The sequence below is a fragment of the Rhinatrema bivittatum genome, chromosome 13, assembly GCF_901001135.1.
Source record: "Rhinatrema bivittatum chromosome 13, aRhiBiv1.1, whole genome shotgun sequence".
Lineage (NCBI taxonomy): Eukaryota > Metazoa > Chordata > Amphibia > Gymnophiona > Rhinatrematidae > Rhinatrema > Rhinatrema bivittatum.
Window position 1 is genome coordinate 38,344,829 of NC_042627.1, and position 26,983 is coordinate 38,371,811.

Consider the following 26,983-nt stretch of genomic DNA (forward strand, 5'->3'; position numbering starts at 1 on the left):
CCTATTTGGTCTATATTTTATAAACTGTGCAGCAGGAGCTAGCACAGTTTATAACATACCCATATCTCTACCCCAAAAATAAATGCATATCATAATCCTCAGTTTGAGCAGAGGCAGATATTTTATAAAGCTGGCTGATGTATGTGCATATCTCGCTTATGGAAATTCTTATGTGCATACTTCCATTCACCAAGACCTCTACCAGGAAACCACAGCTTTGTCGATGCGCCCCCATCTTCCACCACTTGCCCTAGACTCTCCACCCAAAAACTATAGATAAAGAGAAGTGAAATTTAATATCTGCACTTTAAGACAAGCAAAAGCATGTGTGCATGTTTGACAATTTATGCATGTATTCCACTTATAAAATTGGGTGTGTGTATGTACTTACTGACCTCACCCTGGAAAACCCTCAGATTGTCTTTTTTTCATGCATATTTTTCCACATGGCAGCAACAGTACATGTAAACTCCTATCCTGAAAATGTGCTTACCATGCACAGAGACTGCTTATGTTTGTATATGCTAATTTTACATACACAACCATCCTACCCCATTCCTCCTCCAAAAATATAACCTGCTTCACATTTTCTGCTTTGAATAATATCCACTTCATTAGCAAAAAAGCACAAGTAGCATCCCTTTGTATTGAATGTTTTTTCCATGGGTGTAATTCTGGAGTCCTGGGATTTTCCAGCAAATATCACAGGATCCCATGATCTGCCACAGCAGAAAGAAATTCAAACTTAGAGGAATATAAGTAGGATCCCTTTCTGTCTCTCCATATTATAAAATTTCTAAGGTGCTTACATTCAAGTAGACTAAACTGGTAGTGACACTACTTGATCCTTGGGATCCTTCTGAATACTACTGTTGGGCTGCTAAATGAAATCCCATATTGGGAGTCATTTTCAAAACTGATTTTTGAAAGTCATCCAAGAGGTAGTGTGGGGTACTAAACATGATTTTGTGCCTACTTTTCCCGCTTGCTGTAGGCACTCTGTGGGTGGAGTTGAGGTGGAGAAAGCATGTACATGCGTGCATTTGATATTTATAAGTATGTACGTAAATGTATACACAAAGTTACACCTGCTTGGATACAGATGTAACTTCCTGCGCATATGTCCAGGAAGGTAGGGCACAACCTCTGAATTTTCGAAGCACACTGCTTTGAAAATTCAAGCTAAAGTCCATAGGGTCAAACTTTAGCCCTTTTCGAACGGCTGAAAGTTCTCAGAGTTGCATAATTCTGTGCTGTAGAACTATCAAACTTTCTTTGGGGGCTCTAATAGCCTACAAATCCCCAGATTTGCGCTCCACGCCACACAGCCAACCTCTAAGCCCGCTGAGTAGCATTTCAAAAGTCAGGTGACCAACCGGAAGCGGAAGCAGCAGCAACCTGCTGTAATCAAGATGGCAGCTGTGCTCTGGCTGAAGAGATGCGGTGGTATAATGGTGTTTCTGTCCCAACTCTGTATCCTGTCAGGGCATGGTGAGTAGGATGGGCGAGAGCGAAGGCCTGAGAAGGAGTCGGCTTTCCATCCGGAGGGTCGGTGGCTTGGTTTAAGCGGCCGCGTGAGTGGCACGCTCTCTGGAAGCTGCTTTCCTCTGGCCGCAGTAGCATTGCGTTGTTTTCCCAGTGGCGCGTGCACTCTTCCAGTGTCTTGAGTGTCGTGCCGATAAGAAATGCAGTAAATCATATTCCTACTTGCATTCATGTCATATGTAACTGTGCATTACACACGCAGTAAGACGTAAAATGGCTTTAAAGATTGGTCAGTATGTTTGTAGAATGTATAACCAGCAGAAAAGAAGGGATTGGGCGGAAGTGTCTGCATAATTTACGTTCGTAGCTGGTGCATCTTATCTTTGTCGTAATAATACTTTCTATGTTCATTTTCTGTACCGGGACTTGTTTATGCATGAGTAATTGACTGTCTTGGCTTTTTAAATTAAAATGCTTTTATAATCTAGTATTTTGGCCAACCTTTCAACGAGAATTTAACAGTTCTATTTGCTGTTTTACTCCTATTTTTTCTTTTGGCAGTTATCCTTTTAAAGCACCTTTTGAAGAACTAGAATGCATCTTTTAGTCTGGGTTTTCTTCTAATATAATAAATGGCAGATAAAGACCAAATGGTCCATCCAGTCTGTGCAACGCCAGATAGTAATAACTTCCTGCTCTGTGCAGATTACCTTCATGCCTACTGTTGTGTGCATATGTATAAGATTAGAATGAATCTTTTTTTTACCATTCTACTCCGTATTCATAAACTGAGCTATGAGTATAAATCAGTATTCCTAATATATTATGGCTTATTGATTTATATTGTACGTTACTATAGCTGTAGATCACATTTTTGATCAGTGTGATTCAGAGGTTCTTTGAACCTTTTGATTGAATTCCCATAAATACTGAGGAGCGTATTCTGATTTGAAATAGTAGAATAACAGTAATGAAATGCAATAAGTATGGAACCCCTCTACCCCTCCTGTAGCCTTACTAGGAAGGGGGCTCCTGTTGGGGTTCTGAGAGGGGGGGGAAATTCACTTTTAGGTTTTTGGCATGCACTGCCTTGGACTCAGAAAAAAAAACAGCTTTTATATTAGAGCATAAGAAAGCCTTTATTAGATCAGAACAAGGCCCATTGAGCCAGGCATCCTGTCTCCAGATAGTGAGTGGCCAGTTAGGATCATAAGTAACTAGCAGATCCCCAAAATTAGCTGTTTCTCGTTACTTACTTCCTGGTCTATTTGGCTAATAATGTTTTATGGACTTTTCCTCAAGGAATTTGTCCAAATCTTGCTTAAACCCTGCTTTGCTAATGGTCTTGACCATTTCCTTTGGAAATAGATTCCACAGCTTAGTTAAGCATTACTTGAAAAAGTACTTTCTGCTATTTGTTTTAAAATTTGCTGTTTGTTAGTTTTAGTAGTATTTGAAAGACAAAAGATGAATCTTTAATTTGCCCTTTCCACCCCACTTACGATTTTATAAACTTCTATTGTAAGGATTATAAGAGCATACTGTAGCCTGTGATACTGCCTGCTTCCCCCTTCCCTCTCTGGGGTATAGTAGCTGTGCTACAGAAACTTACCATATATTACCTCATATGTGATCCGAGAAGCTCAGGAAAGGACAACTGTTTGTCTCAGAATAGAGTTTTATTGATCAGACACTTCAGGCTTACCAGTTAGAATAAAATAGACAACAAATGCCTCTACAGTCCTTAACACAGCATTTATTTATTTATTTATTTATTTTATTTGACATAAGAAAATGCCATACTGGGTCAGACCAAGGGTCCATCAAGCCCAGCATCCTGTTTCCAACAGTGGCCAATCCAGGCCATAAGAACCTGGCAAGTACCCAAAAACTAAGTCTATTCCATGTAACCATTGCTAATGCAATGGCTATTCTCTAAGTGAACTTAATAGCAGGTAATGGACTTCTCCAAGAACTTATCCAATCCTTTTTTTTTTTTGTTCAGTTCTTTATTGAAATTTTTCCAGTATTCAGCAACCAGAACAATAAACATAAGCCATCATAATCAGGCAATAACAACAAAATCATAAAACAAGGAAAACACCAAACGCACCCCATATACCCCCCCAACCCCCTTCCAATCCTTTTTTAAACACAGCTATACTAACTGCACTAACCACATTCTCTGGCAACAAATTCCAGAGTTTAATTGTGCGTTGAGTAAAAAAGAACTTTCTCCGATTAGTTTTAAATGTGCCCCATGCTAACTTCATGGAGTGCCCCCTAGTCTTTCTACTATCCGAAAGAGTAAATAACTGATTCACATCTACCCGTTCTAGACCTCTCATGATTTTAAACACCTCTATCATATCCCCCCTCAGTCGTCTCTTCTCCAAGCTGAAAAGTCCTAACCTCTTTAGTCTTTCCTCATAGGGGAGTTGTTCCATTCCCCTTATCATTTTGGTAGCCCTTCTCTGTACCTTCTCCATCGCAATTATATCTTTTTTGAGATGCGGCGACCAGAACTGTACACAGTATTCAAGGTGCGGTCTCACCATGGAGCGATACAGAGGCATTATGACATTTTCCGTTTTATTCACCATCCCTTTTCTAATAATTCCCAACATTCTGTTTGCTTTTTTGACTGCTGCAGCACACTGCAACGACGATTTCAATGTGTTATCCACTATGACACCTAGATCTCTTTCTTGGGTTGTAGCACCTAATATGGAACCCAACATTGTGTAATTATAGCATGGGTTATTTTTCCCTATATGCATCACCTTGCACTTATCCACATTAAATTTCATCTGCCATTTGGATGCCCAATTTTCCAGTCTCACAAGGTCTTCCTGCAATTTATCACAATCTGCTTGTGATTTAACTACTCTGAACAATTTTGTGTCATCTGCAAATTTGACTATCTCACTCGTCGTATTTCTTTCCAGATCATTTATAAATATATTGAACAGTAAGGGTCCCAATACAGATCCCTGAGGCACTCCACTGTCCACTCCCTTCCACTGAGAAAATTGCCCATTTAATCCTACTCTCTGTTTCCTATATTTTAGCCAATTTGCAATCCACGAAAGGACATCGCCACCTATCCCATGACTTTTTACTTTTCCTAGAAGCCTCTCATGAGGAACTTTGTCAAACGCCTTCTGAAAATCCAAGTATACTATATCTACCGGTTCACCTTTATCCACATGTTTATTAACGCCTTCAAAAAAGTGAAGCAGATTTGTGAGGCAAGACTTGCCCTGGGTAAAGCCATGCTGACTTTGTTCCATTAAACCATGTCTTTCTATATGTTCTGTGATTTTGATGTTTAGAACACTTTCCACTATTTTTCCTGGCACTGAAGTCAGGTTAACCGGTCTGTAGTTTCCCGGATCGCCCCGGGAGCCCCTTTTAAATATTGGGGTTACATTAGCTATCCTTGAGTCTTCAGGTACAATGGATGATTTTAATGATAAGTTACAAATTTTTACTAATAAGTCTGAAATTTCATTTTTTAGTTCCTTCAGAACTCTAGGGTGTATACCATCCGGTCCAGGTGATTTACTACTCTTCAATTTGTCAATCAGGCCTACCACATCTTCTAGGTTCACCGTGATTTGATTCAGTCCATCTGAATCATTACCCATGAAAACCTTCTCCATTACGGGTACCTCCCCAACATCCTCTTCAGTAAACACCGAAGCAAAGAAATCATTTAATCTTTCCGCGATGGCCTTATCTTCTCTAAGTGCCCCTTTAACCCCTCGATCATCTAACAGTCCAACTGACTCCCTCACAGGCTTTCTGCTTCGGATATATTTTAAAAAGTTTTTACTGTGAGTTTTTGCCTCTACAGCCAACTTCTTTTCAAATTCTCTCTTAGCCTGTCTTATCAATGTCTTACATTTAACTTGCCAATGTTTATGCTTTATCCTATTTTCTTCTGTTGGATCCTTCTTCCAATTTTTGAATTATGATCTTTTGGCTAAAATAGCTTCTTTCACCTCCCCTTTTAACCATGCCGGTAATCGTTTTGCCTTCTTTCCACCTTTCTTAATGTGTGGAATACATCTGGACTGTGCTTCTAGAATGGTATTTTTTAACAATTACCACGCCTCTTGGACATTTTTTACTTTTGTAGCTGCTCCTTTCAGTTTTTTTTCTAACAATTTTTCTCATTTTATCAAAGTTTCCCTTTTGAAAGTTTAGCACGAGAGCCTTGGATTTGCACACTGTTCCTTTTCCAGTCATTAAATCAAATTTGATCATATGATCACTATTGGCAAGTGGCCCCACCACCATTACCTCTCTCACCAAGTCCTGTGCTCCACTGAGAATTAGATCTAAAATTGCTCCCTCTCTCGTCGGTTCCTGAACCAATTGCTCCATAAAGCTATCATTTATTCCATCCAGGAACGTTATCTCTCTAGCGTGACCCGATGATACATTTACCCAGTCTATATTGGGGTAATTGAAGTCTCCCATTATTACTGCACTACCAATTTGGTTATTTTCCCTAATTTCTCTTAGCATTTCACTGTCCATCTCACCATCTTGACCAGGTGGAAGGTAGTATACCCCTATCACTGTAGTCTTTCCTGACACACAAGGGATTTCTACCCATAAAGATTCAATTTTGTATTTAGTCTCATGCAGGATGTTTATCCTATTGGACTCTATGCCATCCTGGACATAAAGCGCCACACCACCTCCCGAGTGCTCCTCTCTGTCATTGCGATATAATTTGTACCCCGGTATAGCACTGTCCCATTGGTTATCCTCTTTCCACCATGTCTCTGAGATGCCAATTAAGTCTGTCATCATTTATTGCTAAAATGTTATCAATGAGCACCACAGTAATTTAAGAAGGATTTCTACAATACTGATGAAAAACCCCAAAATCAATCCTTCATAATGAATATATAACTTTTTACTCTGTTGATTTCCAATTCTCAAAAAAGAGTGCAATAATTCACAACTGTTAATTGATCTGTATTCTCAAAAAAATTTTTATGGAGGGAGAGGAACGTTTCATATACAATTATCATAAATCCCAGCCAGGGTAATATGATTGTGAATATAATCATGAACGGATTAGGCTTTTAAATAAACGAGAAGCCTTTTGGATTTTCACTTTGAAATCGCAAGCCCCGACAGGGTTGAATGAATTATTAGATTGGAATTCTATCTTATAGCTGTGAAGTGATATATCGAGCTTCGAATGGAGATTGTTGCTGTTGATTGGTTGAACTTACATACACGTCACTGCTTCAGAGCTCGTTGGAGATTGGTCACGCAGCTAGTCCATCATCTGGTTTAAATACGACGTTTCCGTTAGTTGAAAGCGTTGTCAGCCTTGGATAGAGTCTAAGGACTCATGCTTCAGACCTAGCAGGTAATGGCTCAACATTGACCGATGAAACATCATAAGAGGATTAATTCCCTGATGAAAGGTCCTTGAATGGACCTGAAACGTGGCTACGTTGGCGACCCTTCAAACCATCAGATAAGTCGGGGTGTTGTATGAGCTTATGCTTAAGCCATCAGAGACTGCCTATTATGCCTATCTAGGTTGCTCTACAAACGTTTCAATACATCTATCTATACCCTTCTTGGGATCATTTACAAGGCTTTTGGGAACGTTTATTTGAAATAATTGACTGAGTGATTCATTTCACCTTTATTAACAAGAGAAATATTTTATACAACACGCAAAAAAAATTATCTTGAAAAAAAAATTATCTTGAAAAAAGTTTTCAACTTTAGTGTTTCTCACATATTTATGGTTCACATTGGATGGAGGAGGTCCGTTCATAATTATATTCACAATCATATTACCCTGGCCGGGATTTATGATAATTGTATATGAAACGTTCCTCTCCCTCCATAAAAAATTTTTTTGAGAATACAGATCAATTAACAGTTGTGAATTATTGCACTCTTTTTTGAGAATTGGAAATCAACAGAGTAAAAAGTTATATATTCATTATGAAGGATTGATTTTGGGGTTTTTCATCATTTACTGCTATACATTCTAATTCTCCCATCTTACTTCTTAGACTTCTGGCATTAGCATACAAACATTTCAAAGTTTGTTTTTTGTTTGTATTTTTATTCTGCTTTTTAATTGATAGGGATAAGTTAGAATTTTTTAGCTCAGGTGAGTTTTTAGTTACAGGCACTTGGGCATGTATTGGGACCCTTACTGTGTTTTGTTTTTTAAACACCTCTACCTGTATGCCATCATAACGGTTCACAATAGTTACATTAGTTAAACGTTGAGTCATACTAGAGAACATTGTTGCATCATATTTTTATAGATAGCATTTACATCATGGTTATTATATAGTTTAAGTAATTATGCCAGCCCATTTGCATGTGGCTATGTGCATTGTCTATACTGAGTAAAACTTGGCATCATTAGTGAACTTAAGGCAAACTTTGACATTTATTTATTTGTCAGATTTTATATACCGTTGTTTGGCGCAAGCCTTCACAACGGTTTACAGCGATAAGTTTACATCAAACAGGGTAAAAACTGGTTACATTTTAACAGGGAAATCTTGAACAGTTGTTTGTCAGAAACTATGTACATGATAATAGCAAATTTACATGGGCGTGAATTGAAATGCAGGACATACTGGAGGTAAGTGGGAGGGTGGTGAGGAAGGGAATGGAGAGGATGGTAAACTAAGGGTGGATACATACTGCAAAAAATATCAGATATGAGGATGGTGGAAACAGCTTTAGGGATAAAGATACTAGGACAATGCATGTATCTGTGAGAGTTACAATAATTTGTAAAAAGCCTTGGCTGCAAGTGAGTTGTGTTTGGAAGACCATTTTTAGAAAAGGGGTTGGTAATGAAGGAACTGCAATAGTATTCGGAGAGGAGAATTTTATCCTATGCCGTCTCTGTATGTTTGTTCGAAGAGTCAGGTTTTTAGGAGCTTTCTGAATAGTTTTATGTTGCTTTGTTTCTGTATGTTTTCAGGTAGGGTATTCCATAGACATGGTCCAACTAGGGTGAGATAGGGTCCTATACTGAGATAAGTCTAGCGGAGTTGGTTGTGGGAATTGCTAGTAAAGCTTTGTTGGATGGTTTAGGGATGTGTAATTGGATTGTGTCGTTTAGCCAGTTTATTTCCTTTCCATAGATTGACTTGTGTAGTATGGTGAGAACTTTAAACTCAATTCATTTTTCAATGGGTAGCCAGTGCAGAGCTTTTAATGTCGGTGTGATGTGCTCTGTTTGTGTTTTTTCTGGCCGGTTAATATTCTTGCAGTTGCGTTCTGTAGAATTTGTAGTGGTCGCAAGGTCGATTTGGGAAGGCCTAGTAGAATTGAGGTTTGGGAATATTAATAATTAATTGACTTGCTTTGGGAATATTAATAAACATAGCTGGCTAACTACCCCCATAACTTTAGGAGATTACTTTCAATTTCACCCTGGAGTAGTCTCTGCCAAAGGGAGTATCCATTCTTTGCTCCTATCACTTGCTGGGCTAAGGATGCTTAACTGAACACTGGAGAAGAAAAGACAGGTTTGATACAAACAGACAGGATTTTCTTACATGTGGCTTTCCAGGATGCAGGAACTCTTCTGCTTTGTCGCAGGGAGGGGCAGGGCTGATGGCTGCTGGCGTGAATGGACTTCTTCCACCGCCTGCCTCCCTGAACCCTCTCTCCTGCTGCTTTTAACAGGCAGGACATGCATATGTAAGAGCTCATGCATAGTCAAACAGGAGCATGTAAAGGGGTTGCTCCTTCATTTTGGAAAGCTAGACACCCCCCCCCCCCTCCTATTCTGGCATGTACCCACTCCTACTGCATGGCAACTGCTGCCCAGGGTGTGTGATCTCTGTCTCATAATCGCTTGACCAGTGCTGTCCTGGGCTATGGCAGAGCTCGCTGTAAGCCGACCTGTCTGATAAGATCCCCCTTTCAGATAAGCTGTTCTTGACTCCAAGCAGATTTGGGCTATTTCTCTGACTGGGATCTGTCCTTGACATACACCTGGGCTGTCCTTTAGGTCATTGTTGTGGAGAGAGCTGTATCCCTTAGTTAAACAGGCAGTTCTGATAACTTAAACATATAGAAACATAGAAATGACGGCAGAAGAAGACCAATCGGCCCATCCAGTCTGCCCAGCAAGCTTCACACTTCTTTCCTTTCATACTTATCTGTTTCTCTTGGCTCTTAGCAACCCTTGGTTCTATTTCCCTTTCACCCCCACCATTAATGCAGAGAGCAGTGATGGAGTTGCATCCAAGTGAAATATCAAGCTTGATTAGTTAGGGGTAGTAACCGCCGCAACAAGCAAGCTACACCCATACTTATTTGTTTACCCAGACTATGTTATTCGGCCCTTATTGGTTGTTTTTCTTTTCCCCTGCTGTTGAAGCAGAGAGCTATGCTGGATATGCGTGAAGTATTAGTTTTTCTTCTCCCTTGCCGTTGAAGCAGAGAGCTATGCTGGATATGCATTGAAAGCCACATTAACTATCATCAAATACTGAATAAGCCTAATAATTGGTAATACCTATAGCCTATGAACTCTCCGTTAATTTTACATACTCTTACCCACCCCTGTTTTGTTTTTTTGTTTTGTTTTTTAATTTAATTTTAATTTTTTTTAAATTTTCAGTCTTAAGAGGATGTTCTGCTCCAGTCCTCGCCTTTAAGCAGTCTGCAGGGAAGAGGAGGGGAAAAACTGAGTTTGGCACAGACAACAGTCTCTCTGCTCCCTAATCCAGCCTGTTTCCTCTTGGTCCTCTTTCCACTACTCCTCCTTCAGGGAACAGTAGGGGGAAGGGTGATACTAAGGCAGATTCTGCAGACCAAAACACAGGTACAAAAAAGGGTTGAGTTAGCATAAGTTTGAAATTTGTGAGTATTGGTGCCAGTTGTCAAGTTTTTAACTCTGGCCTTAACAAGAACTAGAGCTCACAAATGTCAAACTTGTGCTAATTCATCCCCTCTTTGTATCTGTTATCCAGGGCTTTATTTCTGGTGGGAAAACCCAGAATGGCATTCTACCATCTTTTTGCCTGGACCGAAGGAGCCAGAGTAGAGCCAGTAGCATAAATCAGCTTCATCTCCCTGCAGAAATGGAGCAGAGCCTGTGGTGGCAGGATTATTTCTGCCCTTTCCTACTCCTCCTGAGAAAGCAGAGCAGAAGGTGTTGGAGCTGCTAACCCCCAAACGAGAGCAGCCATGACCTTGACTTTTCTGCAGTTTCCTGGCACAGCTCAGAGGGCGAAGAGACATGAGGTGAATGCTTGTCCACCCACTGCTTCTGCTGCCAGTGGATGTGTTCGTAAACATGAACGCATGTGTGTGTATATAGGAGAGAATTCACACCCAGCCCATCCTATCTCTCACGCAGCTCATACCTACCCTGCTTCCTCCCACTCCGCTTCCCACTTCCACTTCCTTTTTGTCTACAAATTAAGCCCTATACATAAGGGAAAAATCCCATCCCCTTTATCATTTTTATTGCCTTCTCTGCACCTTTTCTATTTCTGCTATTTTTTTTGGGGGGGGGGGGGGATGGCATGACCAGAACTTTCTGCATTCAGTACTTGAGGTGCAGTCACACAGTTCCTCAATATTTACTTTTTGGATCATTCCTAACGTTCTCTTAGTTTTGTTTTTTTTTTTACCACCATTGCACATTGAGCTGAGGATTTGAATGTTTTGTCCACAAAGACTCCAAGGTTCTTTTCCTGAGGGTTAACTCCTAATACGGAACCCAGCCTGTGTACCTGTAGCTGGAATATTTTTCAAATGAGCATCACTTTGCACTTTTCCACATTCAGTTTTAACTGCCATTCATATGCTAGTCTTACAAAGTCTTTCTGTGGTTCCTCACAATCTGGTGGGCTTTTTTGGGGTGGTTTTTTTTTTTTTTTGTTTTGTTTTTTTGTATCATCTGAACTTTTGATCACTTCACTCATTCTCTTTTCCAGATCAGTTATGAATGTTAAACAGCACAGGTCCCAGTACAGATAGATCCCTGTGGAACTCCACTAATGAGCTTTCTCAGTTAGGAAAACTGACCTTTCAGTCTTGCCTTCTGTTTGCTACCCTCTGTTTCCTGTCTTTTTAATCAGTTACCAATCCATAGTAAGACACTGCCTCCAATACCATGACATCTGAATTTCCTGTGGGATTTCTCATGGAGGGTTTTGTTTTAAATGCTTTCTGAAAATTCAAATATGCCTTCAAAAAATCTAATAGATTGGTAAGGAAAGATTTCCCTTTGCTAAAAACATGTTGAATCTTCCCTGTTAAGCCATGTCTGTCTATATGGCCAGTAATTTTGTTTTAAGAATACCTTCTACCTTTCTACTCAGATAACACAAAATAATCACTGTTCCCTGTACGTACCAGGATCAGTCCAGACACCTGGGTTGTGACTCCGCACCAGCAGATGGAGACAGGGCAAGACTTGTCGGGCACCCTCACATATAGTAAGGCGCCACCCACAGCTCGTCAGTCTTTCTCTGTCTCCAGCAGATGGGGCAGGTTCACCCACAGTCTCTGATGGTCCCTGGGTAGTTGGTAGCTAGTCAGGGTTTTTTGATTTGATTTGGTGGTTAAAAAAAAAAAAAAAAAAAAGGAATAGGAAACAAGAAAAAGTGGGAAAGCTTTGCTCGTTTTGAGGGGACCATCCCCCCCTGGTCGAGGACCCGGCCTGTCTCTGGCAGCAGCGTCGGGGGTGACACCGGGGAGCCCGGTTCACTCACCCCCGCTGGAGCGGAAAGTTCAGGACCAAGGTCAGCGACAGGTAGTAAAAAAAAAAAAAAAAAAGTTAATTGCGATTGACTTTATTTTGGTGTGTTGTGTTTCCTGCCGGTTCGCCGTTTCTGCTGTCTGCTTTGTTTTGTCGCCGTGGGGAGAGTTCTGTGCGGGGGAAGAACAGGGCTGAATTTTATTTGCTGTTGATTTCTTTCTCTCCTTCGTCGGGTCCGGGCGGTGCGGCGCATGCCGAGGGGGGGCTACGTGCTGCGCGACGGACTGTGCTCTAGTTGCTTATCGGGCGGTGAAGGGCCGTCCGAGGGCGGTCGGGGGTGTCCGCTCTCGACCGCGATTGCCGCCGCGCGCTACACCCGACGGAGATGGCAGGGCCGAGCTGTTCCTGCTTAGCGCGGGAACAGTGGCCATTTTGGATACAGTGAGGGAGGCCACGCGGCGGGCGGTAGAAGATGGCGGTATGCCTCCGGCGTTGTCTCCTCAGCAGGGGGACCCCCCGCGGGGGGCTGCTCCGTCGGATCGAAGTCAGGATGAGGCCTCCTCGGATTCGGAGGCCTCGTTTTCGTCAGACTTCGCGGTCCTTTTGCAAAAGATTTTAAAATATAAACGATCAAAGCGGAAAAGAGATAGGTCTGCGGTTAAAGGGGGTTCAGACGGTCGGTCGGAACCCCAGAAGAGGCGAGCGGGGGAGGGTCCTCGGAGACCTGTGGACCGCTTAGAGAGCGGCGCTCGGGCAAGGGGGCCCCAGGATACCGACTCAGAGTCGGCCTCATCCAAAGAAGTGGACCCTGATTTAGGGGCCCCGCGGGACAACGGAGCGCACTCGGAAGAGGATACGAGCCACGCTGGGAACAGCAAGGGCACTCCTGCGGTGGAGGGTGACGACCCCAAGGTGGTGCGCTTGTTCCGGAAGGAGGAGCTCGCACCGCTTATCCCGGCTATTCTGCGGGAAGTGGGGGTGGATGCTCACCCATGGAGTCTAGAAAGGATGCCAAGTTGGACCCGGTTCTGTTGGGCCTGACGGGACCCGTGGAGGCTTTTCCTTTCCATTTTTCAGCTTCTGATATTCTCTTCCGGGAATGGGACACCCCGGAGTTGAGCCTGAAGGTTAGTAAAGCTATGGATAAGCTGTACCCGTTGCTGGAGGACGCGCTGGATCTACTGCGTCTTCCTCGAGTGGACGCAGTGGTGTCGGCGGTTACAAAACGGTCGACGATTCCAGTGACGGGAGCCACGGCCCTCAAGGATATTCAGGACAGAAAACTGGAGGCTCAACTCAAGAAAGTTTTTGAGGCTTCGGCCCTGGGAGTCCGGGCTGCTATTTGTAGTAACTTTGCCCTGAGAGCCGGCTTGCGCTGGGCTCAGGTACTTCAGGCCAATGCGAGCCTCTCGGGAGAGGAGGCTGCGCAAGCGGACAACTTGGAGGCGGTCATCGCGTACAGTGCGGACGCTATGCATGACCTTCTGAGGACTTCGGCCAGAGCCATGGTCTCGGCAGTTTCTGCTCGCCGTCTCCTTTGGCTCCGCAATTGGGCGGCGGATGGATCCTCCAAGGCCCACCTGGGATCGCTCCCTTTTAAGGGGAAGTTGTTATTTGGCAAACAACTGGACGACCTGATGCAGTCCCTCGGAGAAAACAGAGCGTTCAAGTTACCGGAGGACAGATACAGAGCTCGGACTTCTTTTTCCAATAGGTCCCATTTCCGTGGGCCCAGGAAGTCGCGGCCACAGAGATCGTCGGGGGCTCCGTATCGATCTGGTTCCTCTAGACAGTCATCGTGGTCCCAGTCCTTTCGTGGAAAGAAGTATGGGAGGCAAGGCGGTTCCTCGGCGGGAACCGGCCCGAAGTCGGCCCAATGAAATATGGAGGGTCCCTTCCCCGCAGCTGGCTCCATTGGTCACGCCGAATGTAGGAGCCAGGTTGACGCGGTTTTACGGGGAATGGACCAGGATAACCACGGACCAGTGGGTCCTCAGCGTGATAAGACACGGTTACGCGTTAGATTTTGCTTGGGTTCCAGCGGACAAATTTCTGGTGTCCCCTTGCAAGGGACACATCAAGCGTTTGGCAGTCCGGGATACACTGCGACGCCTAGAAGACCTGGGCGCGGTAGTGCCCGTACCTCCGGGACAGCGCCATCTGGGCCGGTATTCCATTTACTTCATTGTGCCAAAGAAAGAGGGCACTTTCCGACCCATCCTGGACCTCAAAGGGGTCAACAGATGTCTTCGCGTTCCTCAATTCAAAATGGAGACAATCCGCTCAGTAATAGCTTCGGTTCGACCAGGAGAATTCCTTGCGTCTCTGGACCTGACGGTGGCTTACCTTCACATCGGAATTCAGCCGTGCCATCAGCGTTATCTGCGGTTCTGTATCCTGGGCAGACACTATCAGTTCAAAGCTCTCCCCTTCGGACTCGCCACTGCTCCAAGAACGTTTACGAAGGTAATGGTGGTGGTGGCAGCCGAACTGCGAAGGGAGGGGTTCTTGGTACACCCCTACTTGGACGATTGGCTGATCTGCGCCAAATCCGAAATACAGTGCCGACAGGCAGTTGACAGAGTCCTGCAGCTCTTGAGGTCGCTCGGATGGGTGGTCAATCTCGCCAAAAGCCGGCTGGTTCCCACCCAAACCCTGGAATATTTGGGAGCGCTGTTTGACACGAAGCAAGGCAGGGTGTTTCTCTCCAAAGAGTGGGTGTGCAAGCTGCAGAGTCAGGTGCGCCGTTTCTTGTCCCTACGGATGCCGCAGGTGTGCGATTTACCTGGTGGTGCTGGGGTCGATGGCGTCAACGCTGGCGTTAGTTCCCTGGGCTTTCGCTCATCTACGTCCATTGCAATCCGCATTGCTCTCCCGATGGCGGCCGGTGTCAGAAGAATTTTACCTTCCACTCCCGCTCACGGATCAGGCGAGGTCCAGTTTGCAGTGGTGGCTCAGCACCAACAATCTGACACACGGAGTGTCCCTGATCATGCCCAACTGGACGGTAGTCACCACGGATGCCAGCTTGTCCGGATGGGGGGCGGTTTGCATGGGCCGCTCGGTGCAGGGACAGAGGTCCAAAGCTCAGTCACAGTGGTCCATCAATTGCTTGGAGACCAGAGCGGTCACGTTGGCGCTACAGTCGTTCCTTCCCTTGCTCCGAGGGACCTCGGTCAGAGTGTTGTCAGACAATGCGACCACAGTGGCATATATCAATCGCCAGGGAGGAACGAGGAGCCGGGCTGTTGCGGAGCAGACGCGGCAGCTAATGCTCTGGGCGGAAAGAAATCTCAGCAACATCGCGGCGTCCCATATCGCTGGAGTGGACAATGTCCAAGCGGATTTCCTCAGTCGGCATCGATTGGACCCAGGGGAGTGGGAGCTGCCGGAGGTGGCTTACCACCTCATCTGCAAAAGGTGGGGAACGCCACACATGGACTTGATGGCCACCGCTCAGAACGCCAGGGCTCCGTGATTCTTCAGTCGACGGAGAGAACGAGGGGCCGAAGGGGTAGATGCTCTGGTACTCCCTTGGCCCACGGACGTTCTCCTATATGTATTCCCTCCCTGGCCACTGATAGGCAAGGTCCTTCGACGAATAGAGACGCATCCGGCGGAGGTGATCATGGTGGCACCGGAGTGGCCACGGCGGCCTTGGTTCGCGGACCTCTTGCAGTTGGCAAGGGAGGCCCCTCTACGATTTCGAGGGGAGGCAGCACTCCTCCGTCAAGGTCCAGTCTGTTTGGAGGACGCGGATCACTTCTGTCTCGCGGCTTGGCGTTTGAGAGGAAACGTTTGAGGAATAAGGGGTATTCGGATGCGGTGGTGGCCACCTTGCTGAGTTCTAGGAAACGGTCTACATCCTTTGCCTACGTCCGGGTCTGGGCGGTGTTTGAGGATTGGTGTAGAACTCGTGAGGTGAATCCTGTGTTACCATCCGTGCCGGATGTTCTCGCCTTCCTTCAGACGGGGCTTGCAAAAGGTTTATCGTGTAGTATCCTTCGAGTCCAGGTAGCGGCGCTTGGTTGCCTCAGGGGAAAGGTGCACGGTAGGTCGCTAGCTCATCATCCCGACGTGGCGCGTTTTCTTCGAGGAGCTAAGCATTTGCGTCCCCCCGTTAAGTCATCCTTGTCCTTCCTGGAATCTCAATTGGGTTCTCTCTGCTCTGTGCACGTCGCCGTTTGAGCCCATCAAGCGGGCAACGCTAAAAGATCTTACCCTTAAGGCGGTGTTCCTCGTGGCAATTGCGTCGGCGAGACGAGTTTCAGAGTTGCAGGCGTTATCTTGTCGAGAGCCATTCTTACGCTTCGCGGATTCTGGGGTCTCCCTAAGGACGGTTCCCTCCTTTCTTCCAAAGGTGGTGTCAGCTTTTCATTTGAACCAGACGGTTGAGCTGCCCGCTTTTCCGGAGGGGACGCGGTCAGATCCGGAAGCCAAGGTGTTGAGAAAGCTTGATGTCCGCAGAGTTCTGCTCCGTTATCTGGAGGTAACAAATCCTTTTCGGGTTTCGGACCATCTGTTTGTCCTGTTTTCGGGCCCAAAGCGGGGTGGAGCTGCTTCTCGGACCACGATTGCACGGTGGCTCAAGGAAGCTATTTCTTCTGCGTACCTATTGAAAAGTAAGTCTATTCCGGTGGGCCTTCGAGCTCACTCGACGTGAGCCCAGGCCGCCTCGTGGGCAGAATCTTCGCAAGTGTCGCCACGAGATTTGCAGGGCGGCAACTTGGAAGTCTTTGCATACTTTCGCTCGACACTACCGCCTGGATGTTCAGGGCCTGGATTCGGAGGGAGAGTTCTGCGAGCGGGACTCTCTGGTTCCCACCCTCAGTAGTTCAGCTCTGGTACATCCCAGGTGTCTGGACTGATCCTGGTACGTACAGGGAAAGGAAAATTAGATTCTTACCTGCTAATTTTCGTTCCTGTAGTAAAGGATCAGTCCAGGCGCCCGCCCAAGTAGTCTGTGTTGTGGTGTTTTCAAATTAAGAAGAGTCCGCTCGGTTGATCTTAAATTTTTCAGAGTCTGTTGTTGGTCTTCTGGTTCTGGAAGTTCTGATCCAGCTGGGGGTTTTGTTGAATCGGCCCTAGTGTGGGGCGGTATAGTTAGATAGTTTGGTTTTATTCCAGTTTGCTTTGACATTAGTAAGACTGACGAGCTGTGGGTGGCGCCTTACTATATGTGAGGGTGCCCGACAAGTCTTGCTCTGTCTCCATCTGCTGGTGCGGAGTCACAACCCAGGTGTCTGGACTGATCCTTGGTACTACAGGAACGAAAATTATCAGGTAAGAAACTAATTTTCCTTTTTTGAGTAATTTATAATGCAATACAAAAAATAGTTATTGCTCAAAAAAACAAGTGTGCAGAATTTTCCCATCACAAGGCCTGGCTCTGCATATTGCTCTCACCCTCTCCCAGGCTCCACAGTCCTCCCCAACTCTGACCCCCTTATGGCTTGAACCTCTTGCCTATGCTTGATCTCTCCTCCCTTTTGAGTGAATCCCCCAGTGCACTCATCACCTCCCTCCCTCCCACTCAGGCTTTACTCCCTCATCCCCAACTGTCTGCCTTCTACAAGGCTTGAATCCCTCACCCCAGAAAGACCCTGTGCTCTCTCTTTGTCTGAAAACCCCCCCCCCCCCAACTCTTGGGGGGGGGGGGGGGGTGGAGACAGAAAGTTGCCCCCTGGCCTTTTCTCTGTCTGCCACCCTGCTGCTCCCTCTTTTTTTGGACTACATAGCAGCATCCTCTTGTCCAGCTTGTTTTCTGTCGCCTCTTTTGTGGTCTGTATAGAGCGGTCCACCCATTGCTCCTTTCCCGCTTTCAGCTGACGCTGATGCTGTTCCTTCCTCTCTTCCAACTTGCATAGGCCTCCATTGATGCTGCTGCTTCCTGGTTCATAATTCTGCTGAGCAAATGCAGACTTCTGCATGGGGGAGGTAAATTCTGCACATCTGAGCAATGCAGAATTCCCCCAGGAGTAAATTGTACCCTTGGACTAAGATTTGCATTGGAACAGCTCTGCACCATTCTGTGAACTCGAATTGTTCATTTAGTGCCCTATAGTTCAATTTCCTAGCGTGTAGCAGATGGACTCAAAACAAATGGGTATAGTGTGTTCGTGATAGCAGTTGGAGACGGATCTGACGTCAGCACGGGTACATATACCCCCACAGGAAGTGAAGCAATTCAGTAATTTCTGTCTCCAAAGCAGTTTGGAGCTACCCACGCTCGCTGAGCGTGTTTTCCAAATTCTATCGACTAAATTCTTAGAAGAAATCTACTGAAGACGAGCCCCACACTCCTGTGGTGATACCAGGCGGTCACTCACCCAGTTGAGTTTCCCGAGCTGACTTCCATGGTCCTTCGGAGGTAGGAGCCTCGGTCCGGTGGCTGGTTCGCGGCAGGGACTCAGCCCCCGAGTGAGAAGGGCTTGGGCGCAGCTTAGCCCCCAAGCGGTTCGGGCGCGACCTAGAGGCAGCCTCGGTCCCGGCGTGGACTTGGCCCCCGAGCGGTTCAGGCGCGGCCTAGAGGCAGCGGGTGCACTTCCTTAAGCGCGGCGGTGAAGGTATTCCCCTATCCCCCCGCAGCCGGAGACCACCCGGGTCGCAGCCGGGAAGCGCTTAAGACAAGGTAAGGCGTACATCTTTACTTGGTCTCTGAGGAAGTGTGGACTAACTGGGCCTGCCTACGAGGCCGCCCGCCTGGGAGGTCGCCATTTTTGCCTGCCTACTTCTCTTTTCTAATTAAGCACTTTTGATTGCTAAACGCACGTTGTGAGCGCACGCTACTAGGATACGCACACTGGTTATAAGACGCCCTGTTTATAGGCGCAGGCTGTTATGCGCCTGTGTTAGGCGCACATCGTAGGACGACACCGCATTTGAGGCAAATGGAGCATAAGAAGGCCTCTGCGTCTGCAGAGCTGGCACCCCCAGAATCAGGCATGAACGCTCTAAGCCTCTGCTCAGCATGCAATCTTAGAGCCACACAGAGCGAGGAAGCAGACTCCCTATGTGCCCAATGTGAGGAAGCCATGGCAGTTCCAGGACAGGACCGGTCCCAGCCCAACAGTTCCTTAGAGAACACTCCGGACTTAGCAGGCCGCGGCGAGCAGCCAGGGAATCCGAGAGACCTGGTACCCCTGCGGCCAGATCTGGCTTCGCTTTCTTGGGTGGAATTATTTAAGGGGATTCACACCTTTGTCCAGATGCAGTCTGCTCCTCGGATGGGTCTTTCCGTCTCGGTTGATCCGGCCTCTGGACCCTCGAGACCTAGACGCAGCCACTCACCACCCGACAGCCCCAATCATGGGGATTTTGATTATTCACAGGTAAGTGAGGAGCCCCCCGAGGAGAACGAACTTCCCTCGGAGATAGAACCATATCGGACCATGAGACGCTTCTTTCGGAGAGAAGATCTGCCGGGCCTGGTCTCACAATGCTTATCGGAGCTGGCCATTCCGGGCCAGGACCCCACAGGGGTCCCTGTACAGAACCCTCTGTTAGAGGGCCTGCGCCAAACGGCTCACCACTTTCCCCTCCTACAAGCAGCACAGCAGCTAATCGAGCTGGAATGGAAGACACCGGAGGCCTCATTCAAAGGGGGTCGGGCCTTGTCTGGCATGTACCCTCTAGATCCGACAGCCAAGAAACTGCTGGCATGCCCCAGGGTAGACGCCATAATTAACGCAATTGTGAAACGCACCACCATTCCGGTGGAGGGGGGAGCAGCTCTCAAGGATGCGCATGACCGAAGCATGGACACCATTCTGAAACAAGCCTTTGAGGTAGCAGCCATGTCCCTTCGAATCGCGACTTGCTGCACCGTGGTGACACGCTCCTGTTTATCACAGGCAAGAAATAACACCCCGGGAGAAGACATGGAATCGGCTCTCGCATTTCTCACAGACGCAGCCTCCGACCTCGTCCGTACGGCAGCCAAGGGAGTGTCCTCCTCAGTGGCAGCCAGAAGACAGCTTTGGCTACGCAATTGGGCGGCCGACTCGTCCTCCAAGACTCGACTTACAAGAATGCCCTTTAAGGGTTCCCTACTGTTCGGCAGCGACCTTGAGAATTGGGCTACTAAATGGGGTGCTTCTCAGTTACCCCGTCTACCAGAAGACAGGTCAAGGAGGAACCAGCGTTCTGTTTCTAGACCATCCAGAGGTAGAAACTCGCAGCGCTTCAACCCTTACCGGTCTCGCTATCAGGCACCTCGTTCTCAGGTCAGGAATCAGCCCTTTCGGGCTAAGCACACCAAGAAGAGAACCGGCCTGGGTTCTGGCTCCGGCCGTAACCCAGAATGACAATCAGCCGACCCATCCGAGGGTAGCAGCCATAGGGGGCAGGCTAACCCTCTTCTACCGCAGGTGGGTCGAGATCACTTCGGACCAGTGGGTCCTCGCCATCATCCGGGAAGGATATTACCTGGATTTCTTTCAGCTTCCGCCGAACAAGTTTGTGGAATCTCCTTGTTCGCCACTCAAGGCAGTGGCACTAGAAGTGACCTTACAGAGGCTCCTGGCCCTAAAAGCCATAATCCCAGTACCTGCGGAAGAGGTACTTTCTGGGCATTATTCCATTTATTTCATAGTACCCAAGAAGGAGGGCACCTTCAGGCCCGTCCTGGACCTCAAGTCAGTCAACCGACACCTACGGGTCCCCAGCTTTCGCATGGAAACTCTACGGTCTGTCAAGAATTCAGTACAGCCAGGGGAGTTTCTCACCTCCCTAGATCTGTCAGAAGCCTACCTGCATATCCCAATTCATCGGGATCATCAGCGCTATTTAAGCTTCAAAGTCCTGAATCAGCACTTCCAATTCCGGGCCTTACCCTTTGGGCTAGCCATCGCGCCGCGGATCTTTACCAAGGTAACAGTTGTAGTGGCAGCGGCACTCAGGAAGGAATCCTCGTCCATCCCTACCTGGACGATTGGCTGATCAGGGCAAAGTCACTGGATGAGAGTCACCGGGCAACCAACAGAGTTATAGCTCTTCTGGAAAGCCTAGGATGGGTAGTCAACATAAAGAAGAGTTCCCTACAGCCATCCCAGTTGCTGGAATACCTAGGGGTCCAATTCGACACCCAGGAAGACAAGGTCAGCCTGACCCCCAAGAGAAAGTCAAAACTCCGGACTCATCTGCAGGTCTTGCTGAGCGCCAGCCGGCCCACAGCTCGAGATTATCTCTAAGTCCTCGGCCTCATGGCATCCACCCTGGAGGTGGTGCCATGGGCGCGGGCTCATATGAGACCATTGCAACGCGCCCTTCTATCTCGATGGAGTCCACGATCACAGGACTACACCATACACCTGCCTCTACCAGCCAGAGTGCGGAATCAACTGCGCTGGTGGTTATGGCCCGGCCACTTGAGCCGGGGGTCAAGAATGTCCTCCCCAACCTGGATTCTGCTCACCACAGATGCCAGCCTGAACGGATGGGGAGCGCACTGCGAGGAGCTCACCACCCAAGGACGGTGGACCAGAGAAGAGTCAAGATGGAATATCAACAGACTAGAAGCACAGGCAGTCAGGCTAGCGTGCCTGCGATTTGCCCACAGACTTCGCGACAGAGCGGTCAGAGTGATGTCAGACAACGCCACCACAGTGGCATACATCAATCGACAGGGCAGCACCAGAAGCCAACAGGTGTCCCTAGAAATAACTCCCCTGATGATTTGGGCAGAGGCCAATCTTCAGGACATCTCCGCCGTACACATCGCCAGGAAGGACAACACTGCAGCAGACTTCCTCAGCAGAGAACGCCTAAACCCGGGAGAATGGCAGCTGTCACCCACAGCCTTTCAGTTAATTGTGGATCACTGGGGGACGCCAGCCATGGACCTATTAGCAGACAGGTCCAATGCTCAAGTTCCCAGATATTTCAGCCGCAGGCGGGATCCTCGAGCTCAGGGGATCGATGCCCTGGTACAGCCGTGGCCTCAGGGGATCCTACTATATGCATTTCCTCCATGGCCCCTGTTGGGCTCCATTGTTCACAGGATTCAGCGACACAGAGGTCTAGTTCTTCTAATGGCCCTGGACTGGCCAAGAAGACCCTGGTACGCAGACATGAGAGGACTACTGGCAGGGAATCCTCTACCTCTGCCTCCATACCGGGACCTGCTAAGGCAAGGCCCCGTTCTCCACGAGGATCCAGCTCAATTCTCTCTTGCGGTCTGGCCATTGAGAGAGCTAGACTGAAGAAAAGAGGATACTCAGAGCCGGTGATAGATACACTCCTCCGAGCATGCAAGTTCTCCACATCTCTAACATATATCAGGATCTGGAGAATTTTTGAAGCCTGGTGTGATTCTCACCGCACAGATTCCTATCATTTTAAACTTCCTACAAGATGGACTTCAGAAGGGTCTCTCCCTCAGCTCCATCAAGGTACAGGTAGCAGCGCTGTCTTGCTACGGTCCCAGACGTGACGGCAAATCCATTGCCCAGCACCCAGACGTTTCACGCTTCCTGAAAGGAGTTAAACACATTCGCCCGCCACTGAAGTGGCCTGTGCCCTTGTGGAACCTTAACCTAGTATTGGAATTTCTAGCGGGATCAGCCTTCAGGCCCCTTCGAGGCCTGTCTCTCCGTTTGTTAACCTTGAAGATGGTGATCTTGCTGGCTGTGTGTTCAGCACGCCGCATCTCAGAGCTACAAGCATTATCCTGTCGTGATCCATTTCTTAGAATCACTCCAGAGGCTATCCATCTTCGTACAGTTCCTTCCTTTTTACCCAAAGTGGTCTCCCACTTTCACCTCAACCAAACCATATCCTTGCCTACCACGGAAGGTTTGAAGAAATCGGAAGAAGGTCGAATACTACGTCATCTCGACATCGGCAGACTGCTGTCCAGATATCTGGAAATGTCAGAAGCAGTACGAAAGACGGACCACCTGTTCGTCCTGCACAGCGGGAAGAAGCAAGGGGAAGCGGCCTCACGGCCGACCATCGCCCGCTGGATTAAAGAAGTTATCAAGGCAGCCTACGTAGAGGCAGGAAAACCACCACCTCTACGGGTCAAGGTTCATTCTACCAGAGCACAATCAGCCACTTGGGCAGAAGCTAAGCTGCTGTCGCCTGCAGAGATATGCAAAGCGGCGACATAGTCCTCCCTCAATACCTTCTCCAGATTCTACAGTCTGGACGTTCAGGCCAGGGAGGACACAGCATTTGCGAGGGCAATCCTAAACGGTCCTCGGGTAGCCTCCCGCCCAGTCCGGGAGTAGCTTTTGTACATCCCACTTGTTTTGAGTCCATCTGCTACACGCTAGGAAATGTTAAGATTACTTACCTGGTAATCTCCTTTTCCTTAGTGTATGCAGATTGACTCAGCATCCCGCCCGGCTGCCGATATACATGGGGATTCGCTGACTCAAGGTAAGCCATGTTTTGCTTATGATAGGGCTTCCACCCTGCCGGGTGTCGACGCCTTCCGGTTGAGAACACTGGCGGTCTCCAGCTACCATTAATTGGTCAGGGTAATCCTGTTGATTAATCGATCGGTCAGTACACATATGGCTATAACAGCTTTTGCAAGGAAGATTACTGAATTGCTTCACTTCCTGTGGGGGTATATGTACCCGTGCTGACGTCAGATCCGTCTCCAACTGCTAGCACGAGCACACTATACCCATTTGTTTTGAGTCCAGGAAAAGGAGATTACCAGGTAAGTAATCTTAACATTATGAGAGTGTGGAGACCCCAAACGTTTTATATAACATGGTATCATTATGTAACTCTGCTTAAAATCCGAAGACCTCGTTTTACAGCTTGGAGCATTCATTATACATTAGTATTAGTCTTCACAGCACTTTGTTTTAATAACTTTGGAAATATGTTAACATTTCTCAGAATGCTTTCCTTTGGGATTCTTATTTCTGGTGAGCGTGCAATTAGTTGTGTTTTTTTTTTTTTTCTTTTCTTACAGGGTCTTTGAGCATAGAGCACTCGCAGCTGAGGACACAATTCTCAAAAGAGCAAATGACTTCACATTCTTTGGACCCAAGTCCCAGAGCAATAGGTACAAGAAAATATTCAACATATAAATTCTAATGGCAGTTGGTGTTAAGGCACTGCCTCTTAAAGGCAGAAGTAGCTCTTTATAGAGCAGCCAGAGATCTATTTCTTTGTTCCTTGTTGGAGCTATACTGATGAGTGCTCCTTAAGTCTCAGTGAACAGCTGGTTGACAGGGGAGGATCTCATAGTCTCTTCCCTGTATCCAGGAGCTCAGGTGCAACAAGTTCATTCGCTCTGTGGTCAGACATTTGTTTTGAAGGTGGAACTAAGCTGCTGCATGGGAGGGAACCCAACCAGTAGAGCAGAAGGTCAAGAGATGGAGCTGATTTGTGTTGTCTTTGTTGGCTTGGAGCAGAATAGTCTATACTACTACTGCTGGGTCAGAGAGCGATGATTAGTTGAGGTCTCCCACTCAAGGAAGAGAGAGAAAGTGATGTGGGGGAGTAGATCAGAAGGCAATGGAAAATAGAGAAGTGGTGCAGAAGTGCTTATTTATGGGCCAACAGCAGCCACTGTTAAATTCTATTATTTGTATTGACATGGACGGTCTGTGAGTATGATGTATAATATTGGAGTCAAACTTCCTTTACAAGTTGGTCATACATGGTTCCCACAATCCACATGTTGTCATTGCTGACTCATTTTGTGATGCTGCATCATAAGTTACAAATTCAAGGGAATATATTTTTGAATCTGAGTATATGGAGGGGGACTTATAAGCAATTTTTTTTAACACTTTAGTAAATGTGGATTTTTTTTTCATAGTCATACTGTAGATTATTTTCACTGTTTTTTCTAGTTTTTTATTTAAATTAACAATTATCCAGTCCCCTCTCCCTTTACCTACCAGTATACTGAAATGTTTTTTTGGGTAGGCATCAGGATGGTACGAACTAAGCATTTTACTTATTTATCTTGCTGCAAGTATTTTCTTGACACAACTACCATGCCCAGAAAAGCCCAGTAATAGGGGAGAAGAGAGAACCACCAAGGAATGCCAAAAACAGAACCTGCCCTTTATAATGTGCATGAACTACACAAGTTTAGGAAAAATATTTTATTAAGGTGTGTCAACTTCCACAGAAAGCACAAAGACTCCATCTTACATCTCAAACTGCCCCAGTGGTGGACTCTGTAGTAGATTACCTCCAGACTGTGTGACCTGCAGTAAAAATTACTCGTGTCTCTACGGAAAACAAACACTTTTTGAATGCAGGATCAGACAGCAAGTTCATTGTGTTGTAAGTATGATATTTCTTTTTGGCGTGTTTATTAGAGAATTTGTTTTAATAGCAAGATATTCCTTGATTTTTGCCTCCTTGCTACTGTTACTCTATTATCTGACAGGAAAGTATCATCTTTTCCTTTTCTGACATGACTGTGGTACTGTCAACTCGCTATAAATCATAGAAGGTTTAGTGGTCTGTTATTTATTTATTTTTAAGTGTTTTTGTTTAGTTTTTTTACTTTACTGTTTCCTTACTCGGCTGCCTGTGATCGATATATTAGTTCCTTATTTCTGATTCTGCTATCATACATTCTCATGCATCCTATTTCTGGAACTTGCATAAAATAATTTTATAATTGGTGTAAGTGCTGCTTCCAAATACAGAAGAGAAGTGGCAACTTGCCAGTTGATACTGGTAATTTTAATTCCCTGTACGTACCTGGATCAGTCCAGACAGTGGGTTATGTCCCCCTTCCAGCAGATGGAGTCAGAGAAAAAATAGTAGGGTGTCCTTATATAAGCAGGTGCACCCTCTGCGCCCTCTTCAGTATTCTTCTGACTCCAGCAGATGCGAGTGTTAGAACCTGTGGTTCTCCCTCTTTACTTTTATACATAGAACATTAGCCTTTCTATTTTTCCTTTGCTCTTGTTCCATTTGAGGATGGATCAAGTTTAATACAAAAAAAAAAAAATAAAGCAGCTAGTTGCAGCTCTCAGTGCTTAAGCATAAGAACATAAGAAATTGCCATGCTGGGTCAGACCAAGGGTCCATCAAGCCCAGCATCCTGTTTCCAACAGAGGCCAAACAAGGCCACAAGAACCTGGCAATTACCCAAACACTAAGAAGATCCCATGCTACTGATGCAATTAATAGCAGTAGCTAGTCCTTAAATAAACTTGATTAATAGCTGTTAATGGACTTCTCCTCCAAAAACTTATCCAAACCTTTTTTGAACCCAGATACACTAACTGCACTAACCACATCCTCTGGCAACAAATTCCAGAGCTTTATTGTGCGTTGAGTGAAAAAGAATTTTCTCTGATTAGTCTTAAATGTCCTACTTGCTAACTTCATGAAATGCCCCCTAGTCCTTCTATTATCCGAAAGAGTAAATAACAGATTCACATCTACCCGTTCTAGACCTCTCATGATTTTAAACATCTCTATCATATCCCCCCTCAGCCGTCTCTTCTCCAAGCTGAACAGTCCTAACCTCTTCAGCCTTTCCTCATAGGGGAGCTGTTCCATTCCCCTTTTCATTTTGGTAGCCCTTCTCTGTACCTTCTCCATCGCAATTATATCTTTTTTGAGATGCGGCGACCATAATTGTACATAGTATTCAAGGTGCGGTCTCACCATGGAGCGATACAGAGGCATTATGATATTTTTTGTTTTATTCACCATTCCCTTCCTAATAATTCCCAACATTGCTTTTTTGACTGCCGCAGCACACTGAACTGACGATTTCAATGTGTTATCCACTATGATGCCTAGATCTTTCTTGGG

General features: G+C 46.4%; 1 protein-coding gene across 1 annotated transcript in view; it reads left to right on the forward strand.

Moving 5' to 3' along the window:
* Positions 1-1,341: 1,341 nt before the first annotated feature.
* The window catches only part of TM2D3 (TM2 domain containing 3), a 61,169-nt gene continuing 35,527 nt past the window's right edge, over positions 1,342-26,983 (forward strand). Inside the window, 3 exon segments of the mRNA XM_029575394.1 lie at positions 1,342-1,491; positions 24,159-24,251; positions 25,332-25,489. Of these exon segments, the coding sequence (XP_029431254.1) occupies positions 1,413-1,491; positions 24,159-24,251; positions 25,332-25,489 (330 nt within the window). The 5' untranslated portion in view covers positions 1,342-1,412.